We start from the raw sequence: 18,409 nt of genomic DNA, 5'->3' as shown, positions 1-18,409 counted from the left end.
TGTGGTATTTTTTGACAATATTCACTCATCATGACAGTAAAATAGGGCATTCTAAGTCAATATACTGCAGTATTTCCTCTCTCAATCAGTAGAAAATATGGTTAACACCCGGTCATGAATGAAAAAAAAATACCGTCATGTACCGTGAAACCGGTATAATTTTGAAAAATACCGTGATATAAATTTTTGGTCATACTGCCCAGCACTAATTTAACATGATAACAAATTAATAGAAACATTGTAAGTTACTAATTATAATGCTTACATTTCCTCAGTTATTAAAAAGAACCAAAGAACATCATCACAAGCTCAGTCTAGCGCGAGTTTATGCACTTTAAAAACACAATCAGTGAATCTACACTGTATGATGAATAAATCTCTTATACTTACATCGCAGGTACATCTGCACTTTGTTGTTTATGATGAGAGAACTCGCGAGTCAGAATTCAGTCAGCGCGTGCTGAACAACGGAACTCCGCTGTTTCCGCGATGACTCATCTGAACGCCTCTGATTGGCCATTGTATTCATAAGCTCAGCATAATTGTGTGTGATTGGTTATAACGCGCAACACTGTAAAAACGCGGAAAAATAAATATAAGCCCTAAGATTAATTAGATAGTATTACTAGCCTGATAATAATAATAATAATCATCATCTTGCTATCGTCAAAGGCATCAGCCACAGGCGATATCTCTGACTATCGTCGATAAACGATACTATCGTCTATCGGCACAACCCTAGTGTGCAGGGAGAAGAGCAGTGGGGAGAGAACACATCCCTGGGGGGCACCAGTTCTGATGGTGCGGGTGCTGGATGAGAATTTTCCCAGCCTTACTAGCTGCTACCTGTGTGTCAGGAAGCTGGTGATCCACTGACAGATGGAGGTGGGCACAGAGAGCTGAGTTGTTTGGACAGGAGAAGTTTTGGGATGATGGTGTTGAAGGCTGAGCTGAAGTCCACAGACAGGATCCACACATAAGTCCCTGGTCTGTCCAGATGTTGTAGGATATAATGCAGTCCCATGTTGACTGCATCATCCACAGACCTGTTTGCTCAGTAAGCAAACTGCAGGGGGTCCAGCAAGGGTCCGTTGATGTCCTTCAGGTGGGCCAGCACCAGTCTTTCAAATGACTTCATGACCACAGATGTTAAAGCCACGGGTCTGTAATCATTTAGTCCTGTAATTCTGGGTTTCTTTGGGATGGGGATAATGGTGGGTTTGAAGCATGAAGGGACTTCGCACAGCTCCAGTGATCTGTTGAAGATCTGTGTGAAGATGGGGGCCAGCTGGTCAGCACAGGTTTTAGACAGGCTGGTGTAACACCATCTGGGCCTGATGCTTTTTTTTCTCTTCTGTTTCCAGAAGACCTGACACATCTTTCTCACAGACCTGAAGTGCAGGAGGGGGAAGAGGGGGGCTGCTGGAGGTGTTAATAGATCCATGGAGAGAAGGTCAGAATGGGTGTGAGGTGTGAGACAGTGTTTTTCAAACCTGCAATAAAACTCATTCAAATTGTCGGCCAGTTGTTGATTCTCCACAATGCTGGGGGATGGTGTCTTGTAGTTGGTGATGTCTTTCAGTCCTTTCCACACTGATGCAGGGTCATTGGTAGAAAACTGGTTTCTCAGCTTTCCGGAGTAGTTCCTCTTAGCCACTCTGATCTCCATGTCAGTGTGTTTTTGGCCTGCTTATACGAGACTCTGTCCCCATTCCTGTAGGCATCATCTTTGGCCTGACGGAGCTGTCTGAGTTTTGCAGTGAACCACCATTTGTCATTGTTGTAAGTTAAATGAGTCCTGGTAGGGATGTACATATCCTCACAGAAACTGATGTATGATGTTACAGAATCCGTGAGCTCGTCCAGATTGGTGGCAGCAGCTTCAAAAACAGTGCAGTCAAAGTAGGCATGTAAATCCCGCTTCATTAGTCCACCTTTTAACAGTCCTTATTACAGGTTTAGCTGATTTCAGTTTCTGCCTGTAGGTCAGTATAAGATGAACCAAACAGTGATCAGAGAGCCCCAAAGCTGCCCGTGGGACAGAGTGATATGCATCCTTAATTGTGGTGTAACAGTGGTCCAGTATATTACTGACTCTGGTAGGACATGTAACGTGCTGTCTCTATTTAGGCAGTTCACGGGAGAGATTTGGTTTATTAAAGTCCCTGAGAATGAGTCCGGGTGTTGTTGCTCTGTTTCTGCGATCTGATCAGCCAGCTGTTGTAGCAACGTGCTCACGTGCACTTGTGGTGGAATGTAAACTCACGTGGCGAGTAGAACGGCTTACAGTTGATTCTAGATTGGGACAGCACATCTTCTTCAACACGGTTACATTTGTTCACCACCTTTCATTGATGTAGAAGCATGTCTACCGGCAGATGTAACGCGCCGTCGGAATGGCTTCATTCAGCCTGGTTTCCGAAAAAACACAGAACAGCAGGGTATGAAAAGTCCTTATTTATTCGGGAGAGCAGAAGAATTGTGTCCGTTTTGTTGTGTAGAGAGCAGAGTTTCGCCAGATGGATGCTAGGCAGCGCTTTTCTAAAGCCGCACCGTCTCGCTTCCCACACTTGCGCATCTTAAAATGCTTGAACAGCACCGCTGCTCCGCCAACTAAAAAACACCACTGACTGACCATTGCAAACTCCTATAAAAACACACTTCTTCAGCGAGTGTCCATTATAAAACACTTGCCAGACATGCGACCATACTTAATTGTGCTTGTGCAAAAAGCTATCAAAGAGTGTTTTAATGTTTGCACATTAATAATAACGAACTCACATGTCTAATAGTGTACAATTGTCGTATGTCACTGTAATCGTCTTTACCTCTATTACAATCATCATCCATCTAAACTTTACTGGTGAGATACTGGTTAGCTTTATTCAGCGCAAACAGACTAGTCCTGACTTCATATTTCTTATTAATATAGGTATGTTTGTTCCCACCAATCGCTGCACAAGTTAAGTTTACGTATGATGACGAAAGCATGTTATTGCTAGCCCTCCCTGAACTCTTAAAGATTGCATTGCAGTGCCTGCAGTTCGGAAAAAAAATCTTTGTAAGGAAGTCTATGAGAAAAGTCAGAGCGATTCTCAGCCAGAGTGAAATCGCCCAAAAAGGGTCGGACTCGGTACTCTACAGCAGTGTTTCCCAACCTTTTTTTAATCGTGGCACCCTTTGGAATTTTTAACAAACTTGTGGCACCCTACAAAATTTATTTTGTCACAATATTTGAATTTCTAACTTCGATATGATAATTTGAAAAGTTATTATCAGAACACGTGAGCATAACATAGCGGTTAGCAGATCAATGAATGAGAGAGCAACGTTACCAGAGTTGCCCATATACCACACCATGTGGATTTTTTACACGGCACCCCTGCTCTCGACAGACGGCACCCCGGTTTGGAAACACTGCTCTACAGAATTATTTAGTTATTTATTTACTGTATTTCAGTAATGAGAATTTGAGGATAAAATGTGCTTAACTGTCCTGACAATAAACAAGGCTAAAAATCTTAAATGGCAAAAAAGCATTTTATGCTGAATTCAACTTTTAAAAAATTAATAATAAATAAGAATAAATAAATACAAATAATAATAACTGTATGCACAAAGTAATAAGCATGCAATGTTTTTCATATTCCAGTAATGAGAATTACATTATTTAATCATTTATTCATTCAGTTATTTATTTACTGCATTTCAGTAATAAGAATTTAGGGGTAAAATGTGTTTAATTGTCCTGAAAATGATATCACAAAGCACAAAATCCTGATGTGCTGCCTAATAACAGGCTTAATTTTGTTCTTGCAAAATATAATTTCTTATTTTTTTTCCCTTTTGAATTAGGGATGAAATATGACCTGAACATTTCTTTGTGATATTTACCCATAAATCTATGGCTCTATAGTTTGCCCAGCTGCCCAATGACACTGCCGTTTTACAGCCAGTGAGGAGAGACAGTTTAAACATTACGCAAGGGGAGACGATGGAAAAAGCCTGACTCTTCTGAACCACAGCCCAATAACACTTCCACTTAACTGTGTGACAGCACTGCCCTCTACAGGCTGAAGAGCTTTATGGCACCCATCATGAATAACCCATGCTCCCCAGACACAACCTGTGGTTTTTAGGGATTTAAAGAGGTTGGACCTTACAAATAGAGGCCTGGTGTGACACTCCAACATCCTTAGCAAAAAAAAAAAAATCAGATTAGGTGCACAACAAAAATGGGACTTTAGGGCTCCTTTAAGAAACTAAGCATCATCTCATACCATATTGCTGATAGTGATTCGCAATTGAAAATTCACAGTAACTTAATCCAACAATCGGCTTCCTTTTCACCTAAATCAGCACAGGCTTCAAATCTTTGTCCCTCAAATTGAAGGTCGCTGATCAAATTAGATCTATTGATTCCTACATCTCCACACAAAACATCGGTTTTGTCATAATACCCCTCTAGAGTCAGGCCAGAGGGAGAGTCCCGCTTTAATTCTATCTTCATTCCTCTATAATCACTCGCCCTGTTTTTGAGTTTTTCTCAGAGGCGTATATTAAAACAGATCCATCATGTCTGACAGACCTTATGTGATCTCACGGTCTCTCTTCTGTGCTGCTGCTGCTGCTCCTGGGGTTTCACAGAAGAGCAGACGTTTTATTCGGCTTCAACACTGACAATGGTGGAAATTAGCACATCACAATTTCATAAACAAGAACCTCTCACTCTGTGTTAGATGGCACAAAATGAATTAGCCAGGCTAATTAGTGAATAACACTGGGGAACAAGCAAGATCAAAAATGAACTCTTCTCAAGCACAGAATGCAAGTAACATCTGGCTTTGGGAAGTAAATAATCAAGTAACTCACTAGTGGTAGGTGTCTTTATGAGGACTACAAGATAATAAATGGTTCAAGCCTAATTATAAGAATTCTGTCCCTTGCTGATGCAAGAGATTCAAAACAAAAGATATACAGATAGTCTAATGAAACATTGGTCACAACATTAGCACCTTTTTTTCCTCCCCAGAACTCTATTTGGCAACACATACACTCGTTCAAAAGTTTGGGGTTGGTAAGATTTTTTTTCCCTATGCTCACCAAGGCTAAATTTATTTGATCAAAAATACAGTAAAAACAGTAACACTGTAAAATATTATTACAATTTAAAATATTTGCATTTTCAGCAGCCATTACTCCAGTCTTCAGTGTCACTTCAGAAATCATTCTAATATGCCGATTTTGTGCTCAAGATACATTTCTTATTATTATCAATGTTTAAAACAGTTAAACTATATTTTTAAGAGGCCTTTCAGGATTCTTTGATGAATAGAAAGTTGTTTCATAATGAATGAACTTTACACAGTTATTGAATAAAATGTTATGAAAGTCATGAAAAATCATAGACATCTCTATAGTGAATACATTTTTTAGTTTTGCTCTATTGCATTTAATATTTTATATTGTGCATAAAACTGTTGTGCAGAGCAAATCTTTCTTTCTAACCACAGAAATGTTTGATTTGTTAGCAAATTCTCTTGAGCCAGGTCATTTCAATGAACCAGTTCACAAAACGAATTAATTACCAAATCAGTTAGAATCAAAATGATTTTTAAAAAGCTTATCCAGTAATCACAAATGACTGGGAAAAAATCTTTACAATTCATGCATCAAACAATGTTGGGACCATGAATTTAACCCCTTTAATAAACCTAATGCAAAATACAGTTTCATGGCGTGTAAATTCTCTTAATTTGCTTGCCACGGGCAGCTGTGGCAAAAACAGGGCATTGCGATCATGAACCGACAATTAGATAGCAAAAAAAAATCCAAATGGATGACAGGAAGGCAAGAGGGAGACAATTTTCAATACAATATGCAGAGCCACACAGCTGTTGGGGGAGAACATGTAATAAAACACAAAGGCACAGCGAGTAGCTGGAAATGGAGCGTTCTGCAGACATTAACCACGGCCTCCACAGTCTGTGACTCAGAGTGGACATTTTCAAGAACTTTTATTTCCACTTGGTGGATCTAAGAGCCCATAATAGGAGATTTAAGTGAATTACTGTGGTGCCAGGCATGCAGACCGAAGTGTGTGTGTGTGTGTGTATGTGTATGTGTATGTGTGGTCTTCTGGATAGCTATACAGTAAATTCACAGCCTCAGATGGGCCTTTATTGTGCTTGCTGAGAGAGGCCAGAACATGTCTATCATCTCCAATAAACTCTGCTGGGTTCAGTTTGTGCTGTGTGCTGCCAGCACTGATACTTCAAACCTGAGAGTTTCAGCACAACTTATAAGTTGAGCTGTAACAAAGATAAAAAAATAAAAAAAAGAGTCTGTCCTTAAGGTGTGCCCCCAGGGTCAGGGTGACTGCTATCATTATAGCAGAAAATGAAAAATAGATTGTTTAAATGGCATAATGGAAAGAATGGGTTTATTTGTAGTGCACCCAAAAATAACCACTGAAATAAGGCTGAATTAAACAGATTTTATTCAGTGGTGAGTAGGGATGTAACGATTAACCGCAAGCCGGTCAAAAATCGATTCAAATATGTGACGATACAAATCAGTTGAGATGCCAAACAAATCGCGATACAATTGGAGTAAGAGTTTATATGAATGTATCTTTCACAAAACTAAAGTCAGACCATTCTGTTTTTGCTTCAAATTTCGAAATGATAGTCTAATTTAGATTAAAAACTACTCATGCTGCATGTATGCTGCATCTTTGTTTGGATCATGATTAAAATCCAGTGGTTGCCTCTAATTTTAAATGGAAAGAGCACAAACAACGCCTTAGTTTGTTCATATTAAGAGATTTCTTTTATTTGCGTAACTTATTTTTTGATTTGGGGTTTGTTTTAAAATTTCAATTTAGTTGTTATATTTCAATTTCACAAAGAAACGTGCAGCAATAGCCTAATAAAACGACACCTTTTCATTTACTGTATAATGTCTTCAATCTCATTTTGTTAAAAAAAATCGTGAGTAAATCGAATCGTGAAATCAAAATCGTGAATCGAATCGTGAGTTGAGTGAATCGTTACATCCCTAGTGGTGGGGATTTTTTCGATGACTGTTTCTGCAGGTTACATCGATAAACTAGTAGGTGGCGACAAGTGACTGTCATCCGTGAGTGAGTCATTCCCTCAAACTCTTTCTTCAAAAACACTGACTTATTCAGGAACTAACAGACAGGGTTATTATCATTAACTAAAACTAAAACCATAAAAAAAAAAACATTTTCATTCCTCGAAACAAAATAAACATTAATTGAAATGAAGTAAAATAAAATATTTAAAAAAACTTATTTCAGCTAGTTCCCAAGGCAACATTTCTTTGAAGTACTGAAATAACTAAAACTAAAACTTAATGAAAACTACATACCTTAAATAAATATGTAAATAAATAAATGACAAAACACAACAAAATTACTAAAAATAAAATAAAAATGATAACAGAAAATATAAAAATAAAATCTAATTCAAAATAATAACAAAAATATAATAGTATATCAATAATACTAAAATAACATTGCTACAAGTCTGTTTCGATGAGTCACTGAATCACTTACTAGACTGATTTCATTGGTGGAGTCAAAACAGGTTGGCAAAATTGTGTCTAAAATACATTTTATAAATACACTATTTTTTGACTGAACAAGTTTATTGAACAGTTGTAAAAAGTAGTAACATTTTGAAAATTGTGCTTAAATATGTCAGAAATGTAAAGCAATTTAGTTGGCTAATACGAGCATTTACTGAAATTGCAAGAATGACTTGTTTATATATTCATATATTTTATTTTTCTAATATATATTATATCTATTTTTGTTTGTTACATTTTTTAACACATTTTTGTTGAGCCCTGGATGTGTTAAACTTACAGTACTGACCCCTGTTTCCATAAATACTCCATCTAGACAACAAGACTGACACTGGACAAAAGCTGAACAGGGCCTAAGTTGTCACTTTAAAGAGGTCACCTCTCTGCATGGAATAGGGCATGAAGATAAGACGACTTCTGAATGGATAGCACCCTTAGTCAAGCATGAAAAGGTGTTGCATCATGAAATAACACTAAATATCATCAGTCAGTGAGAAATGTGTCACCCTACCTCATTGAAGAGCACTCGACCGCTCTGACCCTGCGTGCCACTGACAGAGTGTGAGCCGCTCTTCCATGTGCGCCCGAAGAAGAGCTGGTGACCCGAGTCAAAGAGGGTCACACGCAGCTGATACTGGAGTGATGGCGGTGACTCTGACTGTTGTCATGCCAACCACAGAAGAAAAGGAGAAAAAAAGGAAAACAAAAAATTTTATCTCTGTAGTTGTGGGTATCTTATGGGTAGTTGACATAAGATTTCAAGCAGTGACAGTGTGCTGCAGTGTGACATGGTATAATTCATCTAAAACATTTAACAATACAATTTTTATGACCTATTTATATACTGTATTACACCCACTGCTCCGGGTGTGTGTTCACTTTTTGTGTGTGTGTGTAATTTGGATGGGATAAATGCAGTGCACTAATTCCGAGTATGGGTCACCATACTTGGCCACATGTCACGTCACTTATATATATATATATATTTAAAACTTTATGCAATATAAATATAAAGATATTTTTTATGAATAATGAATAATTCTGTGTGCATCTATATATTATTTATTTATTACTAATAAATATTTATTTTATAGTCTAGAATTAATTATATATACTGATTATATATAACTTTATGTAACATAAATATATAACTTTATGTAACATAAATATAAAACTTATTTATTGATAATTAATATATTGATAATACATATTAGTGTGTGTGTATATATTATTTATGACTAATAAATATTTTATAGTTTAGAATTTCATTATATATACTGATTATATAAAAAAGTATATAATATTAATATAATATATATTATTTGTTGTTAATATAATTATGTGTGTGATATTTATTACTAAGAAATATTTATTTTATATTCTAGAATTTCATTATAAAAACAGATTATATGCTATTATATTTATATTATATTCTGATGGATGGATAGATAGATAGATAAATCAATTAATACTTATCACATATTTCATTATATATTTTTAGCAAAGGCAAATTGACATAAAATTTAAATTAATATTAATCCTTAATTTCATCCATGTTTTCTTTCCTGTAAAACTGGAAATATGAAATATGAAAATGTCTGAAACATGTTTTGTTGGGCTTAAGGATACACTTGGTGGTGAAAATATGAGAAATTATGATATGATTATGACATGATCTAACAATACATTTAGATTTTTACATAACATGAATCTGAATTAAACATCCACCTGTTTTATGTGAAGTCCATCGATCTGTTTGAAGACCAGCTGCAGACCTGGAGAAGATCCTGAAGCTTGTCTGGCTGTTTGACTGTGAGGCGGGATCACGCGGTTTCTCTCGAAAGTGTTTTTCCAGTCTGACATGTGCGAGCTTTCTTCACTACTATCAATCTAAGTTACCAGGGAACGTCTTTAAAGCGGTCGGTCAGTTGAGCGTTAATGTTCCCTGGCAAACACCCCTGAAAACGTCTAAAAGCTTCCCAGGTTGTTAAATCATTCCCGCGGGCGAAGTGAAGCGCTTGTTACTTAATTACAATCAAATGCGGAATATTGACCAAATGCGACGCTAAATCACGCAGAGACTCTTTTTGTAGGCTGCTCATTCATTTCAGTCTCTGCAGTCAACAGCAGTTTGACTCATTCTTTCTATTCTCCTACTTACGCTTCCGTCGCTTGTAAGTTAACTAGGCTAATTTTACAGAATAACTAGTTCTGACATTTTTGACACGCTCTACACACTGTTATTTTCATAATCATAATACACGTAATGAAAATGCGGGCGTAGCTAGTTGTCAGGAAGGGATTATCTCTGTAGTGGTTGCCATAGCGTCTATCAGCCGTTGCCAGGGTGAATTAAAGAGAGTTTTGGCGCTTTCCTGCAGGAGAAAAGTGCAGGGCTGCTTTATACCGCCACCGTGTGGCTCGGTGGTGAATCTAAGCTCTGACTCGCACTGCTTAATCAGTTTTTGTTAGTCTATGGTTTTTTTTACCAAGGAGAATTCTGAAGCCGTAGTGATTTAAAAGAATAATAATAATAATAATAATAATAATAATAATAATAATAATAATAATAATAATAATAATAATAATAATAATAATAATAATAAAAATAATAATAATAATAATAATAATAATAATAATAATAATAAAGATATAAAAATAAGAATAAGAAAGTTGCTAAAACAACAAAGGTTAAGCGATTCGCACGTAGTATGTAAAAGCTGTAGTCCTTGTGCATTCACATTTGACAGTGTGCAATTTGTGTTGTGGAAAAATGTGAAAGTCTATCGAAGTACTGTTAACCACATATCTTATTTTATTCATGAACTGAAAATCATATTTAACACCCAAGCGAAATGCCTGAGGAAACCAAAATGCTGATTCTCGGGGTTTTGGAATACAAAATGAACCACTGTATTACATTATCATTTTTAGCATTAAATAATTAAAACGTATATTACTATTATGCTTTTATTTTTTTATTGTATTTTTTGTTTTATTGTTCATTACATAACCGTGCTATTTTCACTTTCATCCACGAGGTGGCAACGCGCGTCGTGGCGTTGTTTTGAACGCTCGTGCAGACACACGGCGAAAGAGAAACTTTAGCATTTGCGGAAAACAAAATATGCACAAAATAACAAAACCCAAGCTGTTTAAGATCAGAAGTGCCAACCAGGCCAAAAAATACGGAATTGCAGCTGTTACCCTGAAGGAGCTGATTAAAAAAGCATGCCATTTACTAAAGGTATAATAAAATGCATTTTCATGTGTTTTTTTATTATTATGGAGAGAGTTAACGTTACTTTAATCTGCAAAGCTCTTGGATGCAGCTGCTGTCAGACATTCATAATTCACATTTTATCCACAGGTATCCAGCTCCGGAGGCCAGGTCTGCTTATACGAGGACGGGACAGTAGTTACCGAAGAGTATTTTCAAAATCTTCCCGATAACACGGAACTTGTTCTTCTGCCTGAGGGACAGAGCTGGAATGGACGTGAGTGAATTCATTGACTGACAGTTAGCCTGAAACTGGAAAACACTGCCTGAATATAATAAACAATAATATTGTGATCAGTTATAAATAATGGAACGAATCAGATTGCTTTGGCTTTTCATTTTCTACAGTTGTGCATGAAATAAACCAAGTCCTGGGTTTGGACAGAGACGCAGACCTTCTGATCAGTGCAGCGAAGGGTCTTCTGGCAGATGAACGTTCTCCCAAACGGCGCAGAATACTGGGAGACCTTCTGAGGAACCTGAGGGACAATTCAGAGGTGGAGAGCAGAGAAGATGATAAGGACTGGTTTCAAGGTAATGAGGGGAAAGAACATAATATGCAGGCATTTACTGTATGTATACTGTAACTGATTCTTCTGAGGCAACATTAATACATTTACACATTTTCAAAAATGTTTTCATACATACTTTAAGATGTGTTGTTGTTTTAACCATGAATGCTATGATTGGTATGTTTTTGGGGTACTCCATTTGACCCAAACCTAACCTGACCTATTTCACATTTCTTATTATATAAAAATGTAATATATATTTTATCTTTAAAAAAGAAAAAGAAAAGATACTGTAATTTTTATAGATAACATTATTAGGCTGTATTATTGGCTATTGTATTATTAAATATTATAACTCACAAAGAACATGTTAAGGAAATGTTCTTAATTGTCAAACTAATTTCACACGGTTAATAATTACCCAAAATTGGTTTCATTTTAAAAATATAAATCTATCATTTAAATTAACTTAAATGATTTTAGCAAATGGCTGCAATATAACAGAGTGAAAAATTTAAGGGGGTCTGAATACTTTCCGTACCCACTGTATATGTACAAATAAATTAGATATGTTATGATACGTTTATATTTTTAAATATGAATATAAATAACATAATACAAATATGAAAATATGACCGTATCCAGTATTTCAGATATTGAAATGTGTTGCATATGTGCACGTTTTCTCAAATTTCTCATGTCTGTATGTCAGGTATTGATGCCCGGTTTAAAACCAAGTCTGCTTACATGAAGTATAACTGTGAGAGCAGAATCCGAGGATATTTGAAAGAGGTGTGACAAACAGCACTCAGTTCTGCTTTAGATGTTAGTTTTTGAATTATTGAAGATATTTATTACATTTAGTGGAGTTTATCATTCATTTCATGCAGCACAGGAGACCTGTCGTTATTCTGAAGGAGATATATTGTTCACTGTCTGTAGGTTGATGGATATACACGGTCTATTCCAAATGCCAAGACAAAAAGTGAATATAAAAAGGTGGTGGAGATCCTGGCAGAGAAACTGAAAGCTGCTCGGTATAATGGCACCTATTTTGACAGATCGGAGAGGGACGTCCACAGGCTCTGCACTGAAGAGGGCTGGTTCACCTGCCAGGTGCTGTCATTTAGTCATTTCTAATGAGTCTCATTAGTTCGGTCTATTGTCATTTTTCTTTGAAGGAAAATAATGAAACATAAAAATGTAAAACATCTCTCATTAACTGCTTTGTCACAGTGGTACAGTAGTTTTTATTTGTATAAGAATATAAAAGACTTTTGTGCTAACAGGGTGCCTTTGATGAGAACAACTGCACATTTCTTCACTCAATAAACCCATACGGGAACCGTGAGAGCAGAATTCTCTTCAGCACCTGGAATCTGGACCACCTGTGAGTAGTAAATCTTAAATGTAAATGATTATTAAAAAAACATTTAAGTGCACTTAAATCTTGATGTACATTTTAATATCAAAATATCAGTATTTAGCACCTCTGATAAGGAATAACATTCTGAAATCAAAATGTGTTTTTCAGGATAGAAAAGAAAAGGGCCATCATCCCCACACTCGCTGAGGCGCTGAAGGGCAATAAGAGCGGCGATATAAATGTGGATTATTTCTACAAACTGTTGTTCACAAGGGAGAATCTCAAGCTGGTTCACATCGTCTGCCATAAGAAAGGAGCCCATGAGCTCAGCTGTGACTCCAGAAAAATCTACAAACGGGTCAGGAGGACTGTGAAATGAAATAATCCTCTTATGAATTATGCAGCTTAGTGTGAAAGTTTCAACTTTAGTGAATCACAAGCACTGATGCAAGTTCTGAGATGCTCAGGGCCATTTTATCTTATTATGGGGTTATATTGTGCTTTAGGTATAGACATTTTTAATTGTAACTTTTAGTTTGTTATACACCAAATTTTGTACCAAAACAACATTTGTGACCCTGGACCACAAAACCAGTCTTAAGTGTCAATTTTTCAAAATGATGTATGGTTTGTTAGGATAGGACAATATTAGGTCGAGATACAACTATTTGAAAATCTGGAATCTGAGGGTGCAAAAAAATCTAAATATTGAGAAAATAGCCTTTTAAAGTTGTCCAAATGAAGTTCTTAGCAATGCATATTACTAATCAAAAATCAAATGAAGTTTTTAGCAATGCATATTACTAATCAAAAATACATTTTTTATATATTTACAGTAGGAACATGGAACATGATCTTTACTTAATATCCTAATGATTTTTGGCATAAAAGAAAAATCTATAATTTTGACCCATACAATGTATTTTTGGCTATTGCTACAAATATACCCCAGCGACTTAAGACTGGTTTTGTGGTCCAGGGTCACATTGGTTTAAATTATGTGAATAACATTTTTACAGGGTTTTATAACCGACTGATTTTATATTTTTTTAATTTCAATTTTTACTGGTTTATTAAGAACTAAATATCTTTGAAAACAGTCTCTATTTGAATAATGAAGCATGTTTGAGAACAGGATATCTTGTACAGCCAATGTTTGTAGTGCTTTCAACAACAAACAATAGCCTTATTTACTGTACAAAATATACTCAAGCCTTCTGTGACAAAAATAATGTCTTCAAAAATTACACCAAACAAGGTTCAATATGAAATAAGTTGAATTAAAAAAAAAAAAAAAAAAATGTAGAGACATATACACATGCATATACATATAAAACACAAAAGTTGATTTCCAAAGCTGTTAGTGAGGTTTATTTTCTCTGGACGGAGTATTTTACCTTTCGTATGATAATTCACAGAAGATTTGATATTAAATAAGTTTACATGTCATGTGCATGCAAAGCATTTGGTAGCAAAAAAAATAAATCAGCACTTGGTTTATCACTTCAATAGAAAAATATAAACTTCAAAATCACACTTTCTACAATTTTTACCTCATACAATTTGTACATAGTAGCAAAGAAACTACATTTTAAAATGTTACATCTTTGAGCCACTTGTTCAAGTTAGTGCAAATCCTGTCAAATAAGATACAAATCATATACAGACAAATCAAATTCTTGGTGAAGCCACATGCATAATACAGATAAAACCCTCTTAATTTGAGATACTAACCTTTAAAAAAATCTTTACATCATAAGCCTATCAAAGAACATAAGATGTCAAAATAGCTACATGCTTTAATTTTCAATTATACAGCACCAAATCTGAAGTATTGTGTTTTTTCCAAAACAAATCTATTCATTCTCAATAGAGAATGTTTAAAAGTGCCAAATTCAGAATGTCCAAGCTAATGTTCAAATTGCTTTCAAAGTCTGAACAGCAAATTTAAGGCACTTGACTGATAAAACAATATTTGTTGATTTCAGAGCACATTAGTAAGGACAAGTGGTAGAAAACCCAGTGTACAGAAAGTTATAGAAATTATTTAGCTTTCTTTCAGTGGAAACCCCAATCACATGATGGTTTTAGCCTGAAGTCTAGCACCTCTTACTGTACATTCCTTTAGTGTGGCACATATATAGTAAGTTTATAATTAGGGATGCCCTAACATTTTTGCCGTTGTTGTTGTACCTCATTAAATTTGCGTAAGACAAAAATTACCACATTACTGATAAATCAACAGTGCATCTCAGTGTAGCTCAAACATTAATTAAGAAGGCTCTTGGAATAAAATAGCTTGCTTTAAAACAATCAAATCCATTTTACCAGCATAAAACTCCTTCCCCGTCAATGGCATACAGTTTGAGTGACTCTGTGAGAGGAATTGTGTCCTCATAGCTGCTCGTCCTCACTGTCCTCTTTGGCATAGTAATGCATGCTCCTGTACTCTCTCCGACTCATTCTCTTGCTTCCTGGGGTTCTGCGTGGGTAATTCTGAAACAAATCAGGTCAGAATGTTTTAAAACAAAGCCACATTAAGACGTTAAAATTGCATTAATGACAGTGTCTGTTGAGCGCATGCATTATGAAATCAGCCAGACACCTGCTGTGTTTTGACACCCTATTGAGCATTAACAGACCTTCACTCCAATAATCCTACATGGTCTTGAATTAACCTCAACATTTTAGGATCACTGTGTGCAAACAAAGCCATCTGGCTGCATGTTATTCATCTGCAAAGCTCAACTTAGATCAGGGTTATGTTACTGGGGCAAAGAGCCATGAAAGTTCACATCCTGCACGGGCCATCAACTGATATTTAACAACAATAAATTTACGTTTCTTATTTTTACTTTTAATTATGCAACTATGAAATCTACAATTTTATATATTTTTCCTTTTTTATTACTATTATTGTATACACACCATATAGATAGATATTTACTTACCTTTTGACAATTTAATTTTTATTTTTTTCTTTCATATACTATACTGGACAAAGAGTTTCTTAACTGACGTATTATAATAGTGATTTATGAGACTTTTATTATCTTTAATTAATTAAAAAAAACGTTTTATTTTATGCACCGATTTAATGTCACAGACCTCAAACTGATCACGTGACTATTTCCACCAGACATGTAAAAAATGCTCACATGAAATCAACACCGTTTGCATTTGAAATTATAGTTACAAAAATACATAATTTCTTTTTAGAATCTTGAAAGTCAAACAAAAATGCTGATCGCACATGTTAGCTCTGAATTCAATTCAAACCAGCGCTATTTTGCTGCATTTCTGCTCTAATACCCAATCATAACAACACATTAGGAGTTCAATCACTTGACCTGCCAGTGGTTGGCTGCCTGCCGGCTGGCAGTCCACTATCAGGAACCATTGATTTATGGCAGATTTATGTGTTTTGCTATTCTTCCAATCTAGCTCCAGAAATTATATATATATATATATATATATAAAATTTTTCTATTTGTTTTATTTATTTTTTGTACATCTGTTCATATGACTTTATTCTTTTAAATGATCGACCTTTTATGGAGTGATATGGAACGCGTTAAATTTGGAGCTAAAAGTGACTGGCTGCTCTGAAGCAGGAGTAACCCTCCAGTCGGGATCACGGCCATTTGAGCCCTTTATTCAGGATAAACCTCCCTTAAATGTCGATGATACAAAAGAGTATATTCATAAGAATACATTAATAATAATAAAACAATGAATTCCATTGCAGTAAGAGTCGCAGGGAACCCGTTAAACCTGCAGCTTAATAGCAGCTGGCTGGACAGAAGTGCCAGTAACCCACCAGTCGGGATCACGGCCATTAGATAAACCTCCTTAAAACATATATCATACTAAAGAATAGATTAAAAAGAACATTCACAATAATAAAAATTATTCATTTCCTTGCAACAGGAGTGGTGGGGAACACATAGCCTAGGCATACTCGTAGTTTAAATAAAGGCTGGCTCGTGAAAGCAGTAAGAGGAAGACATGAACGCAAATAAATATATTCATTTATTCAAAGTAATTAAAAAGAAAACAATTTACAAAAAATAATAATAATAATAATAATAATAATTAAAACAAAATGACTTCCAAATAGGTAGATCTGTCTTCAAACAGTAGTTGCCTAACTGGCTGGAGTGGCAGACCAGCTGACCCGCCAGTGGATGGTGGCAGCTCACGTGACCTGTCAGTGGCAGCTCCTGCCAGCCAGCTGAAGACTGAACCCCCACTCTAACAACATGTGTTCTGAATCGGTTTAGCTTACCTGAACAAGACGTAAAACTCTGGTCACGTGACCATTTCCACTAGACAGGTAAAAATGTTCACATGAAATTATTTTTTCAAAATACAGTAGTTCTTTTTAGAACCTTGAAAGTCAAACGTAATTGCTGGTCACAGCTCGGAATTAAGTTCAAACAGCGCTATTTTGCTGCATTTCTGCACTGATACCCAATCATAACAACATGTGTTCTGAATCAGTTTAGCTTACCTGAACAACATCCATGTTCCCAAAGAACTGCTCCACTGGGAAAATGTGATTGCTGTCCTCGTCGAAGAAAATGCTCCGGTCCTCTCGCGTTTGGTGACTGTGAATGACGGTCTGGTCCATCTTCGCCTCTGCATAGCCGCTTGTCAAAGCAGTACACTTGGCGGCAGAGTTTTCCTTACCGCGCCGATCACCCGAAGTCTTTTTACCGGGCTGAATTTTGACGTTTTCATTCATGGTCGCGCTAGATTTCTCCTCTACTTCGCCGTGAAACGGTCTCTTTTGAAGACGTTTGGCCTCCCCGCCGTCGCCAGCCATCTGCTGCGCTGCGCTCGCGATATCAGACGCCGATCTCTGCACCAAACCGCGCAGAACTCTCCTCCGCACAGCCTTCTGTGGATAAAAGATAAGTAATAAATGTATATATGTAAACAATAAAATATCAGCGCGGTTTTAGACGTGGCTGATACATCGTGAGATACCTTGTTGTTACTGTAGCCGACAGACGGAAACTGCGGGGAGGAGATGGATGAGTAGACGAGTAGACGCTGACACTGACCTTGACTGAACTTTTCACACCAGGCGTGTTTAAAGAGACAGTGCCGCGCACTCGCAGTCTGTGGCTCCCAACGACAATCTGAAACAAGAAAGCACTATCCTTATTAGGGACATTGTATGATCAATAATACATCCGTTTCCCCGTCACAAACTACCGAGTGAAATTTCAATTTCGTGCTCCAAGCGAGGCTCAGTCTACACGCCAAAACTGTGAACCAATCCTTAATAAATTATATTTCACACTGAACGCTGAAACTGATCGTGCATGTTCATGCTAGCAAAAAAAACGACTTATCTATAGTAAAAGCTCAGAATCAAGTTATCTTACCTGCTTCGCCCTCATTGGAAGTTTCGGCGTCGAAAACCGAGTGTGGAGTCCTGAGAGTGTTTATCTCCGGTGACCGCTGAAGTCCCGCCCATATCCGATCATCTGCGCCACACAGAATCACGAGATGGGAGTTGAAAACTTTACTAGGCTTTTCTGAGGCGGTGGCTGATACCCATCAGTTAGTACTAGTCCGTTTGTACAAGTCATAACTGTTATGACCAGTGGTATAAGCGATTAAATT

General features: G+C 36.5%; 3 protein-coding genes across 4 annotated transcripts in view; 1 reads left to right on the top strand and 2 right to left on the bottom strand.

Annotated features, from left to right (window-relative positions):
- Positions 1-9,966, bottom strand: part of nphp4 (nephronophthisis 4) — a 163,441-nt gene extending 153,475 nt beyond the window's left edge. Inside the window, exons 1-2 of the mRNA XM_016559763.1 lie at positions 9,343-9,966; positions 8,126-8,272 (exon numbers count right to left, since the gene is read on the bottom strand). Coding sequence (XP_016415249.1) covers positions 8,126-8,272; positions 9,343-9,477 — 282 coding nt within the window. The 5' untranslated portion in view covers positions 9,478-9,966. The remainder of the gene's footprint in view (positions 1-8,125; positions 8,273-9,342) is intronic.
- Positions 9,967-10,692: 726 nt separating this feature from the next.
- On the top strand, positions 10,693-13,365 carry LOC107745838 (DNA fragmentation factor subunit beta-like). Its single transcript, XM_016559844.1, has 7 exons — positions 10,693-10,861; positions 10,985-11,111; positions 11,243-11,428; positions 12,119-12,198; positions 12,349-12,522; positions 12,696-12,796; positions 12,941-13,365. The coding sequence occupies exons 1-7, from the start codon at positions 10,742-10,744 to the stop codon at positions 13,149-13,151; spliced, it is 999 nt and encodes a 332-aa protein (XP_016415330.1). The 5' UTR covers positions 10,693-10,741; the 3' UTR covers positions 13,152-13,365.
- A 765-nt stretch (positions 13,366-14,130) lies between these two features.
- LOC107745779 (UPF0688 protein C1orf174 homolog) lies at positions 14,131-18,282 on the bottom strand. 2 transcript variants are annotated; one of them, XM_016559761.1, is made up of 4 exons: positions 18,169-18,282; positions 17,842-17,919; positions 17,286-17,675; positions 14,131-15,268 (listed from the first exon to the last, which is right to left on the bottom strand). In XM_016559761.1, exons 1-4 carry the CDS (start codon positions 18,181-18,183, stop codon positions 15,167-15,169), a joined length of 585 nt encoding a protein of 194 aa, XP_016415247.1. In that variant the 5' UTR covers positions 18,184-18,282; the 3' UTR covers positions 14,131-15,166. The 2 variants fall into 2 exon arrangements, with proteins under 2 accessions (XP_016415247.1, XP_016415248.1); XM_016559762.1 differs by lacking the exon at positions 17,842-17,919 and having other exon boundaries at positions 18,169-18,280.
- Positions 18,283-18,409: the final 127 nt, after the last annotated feature.

The sequence above is a fragment of the Sinocyclocheilus rhinocerous genome, unplaced genomic scaffold, assembly GCF_001515625.1.
Source record: "Sinocyclocheilus rhinocerous isolate Xijiao unplaced genomic scaffold, SAMN03320098_v1.1 scaffold558, whole genome shotgun sequence".
Classification (NCBI taxonomy): domain Eukaryota; kingdom Metazoa; phylum Chordata; class Actinopteri; order Cypriniformes; family Cyprinidae; genus Sinocyclocheilus; species Sinocyclocheilus rhinocerous.
Note: the sequence above shows the minus strand (reverse complement) of the source record. Positions and strands in the feature narration are given on the sequence as shown.

Bases quoted from the DNA above. Each gene is read 5' to 3' on its own strand.
- LOC107745779 (XM_016559761.1), bottom strand. The intron at 17,676-17,841 runs GTCAGTGTCAGC...TTTTATCCACAG, and splicing joins GTGTGAAAAGTTCAGTCAAG to AAGGCTGTGCGGAGGAGAGT. The intron at 15,269-17,285 runs GTAAGCTAAACT...GATTTGTTTCAG, and splicing joins GGAACATGGATGTTGTTCAG to AATTACCCACGCAGAACCCC.
- LOC107745838 (XM_016559844.1), top strand. From the start codon at position 10,742: ATGCACAAAATAACAAAACCCAAGCTGTTTAAGATCAGAAGTGCCAAC. The intron at 12,199-12,348 runs GTGTGACAAACA...CACTGTCTGTAG, and splicing joins TCCGAGGATATTTGAAAGAG to GTTGATGGATATACACGGTC. The intron at 12,523-12,695 runs GTGCTGTCATTT...TTGTGCTAACAG, and splicing joins AGGGCTGGTTCACCTGCCAG to GGTGCCTTTGATGAGAACAA.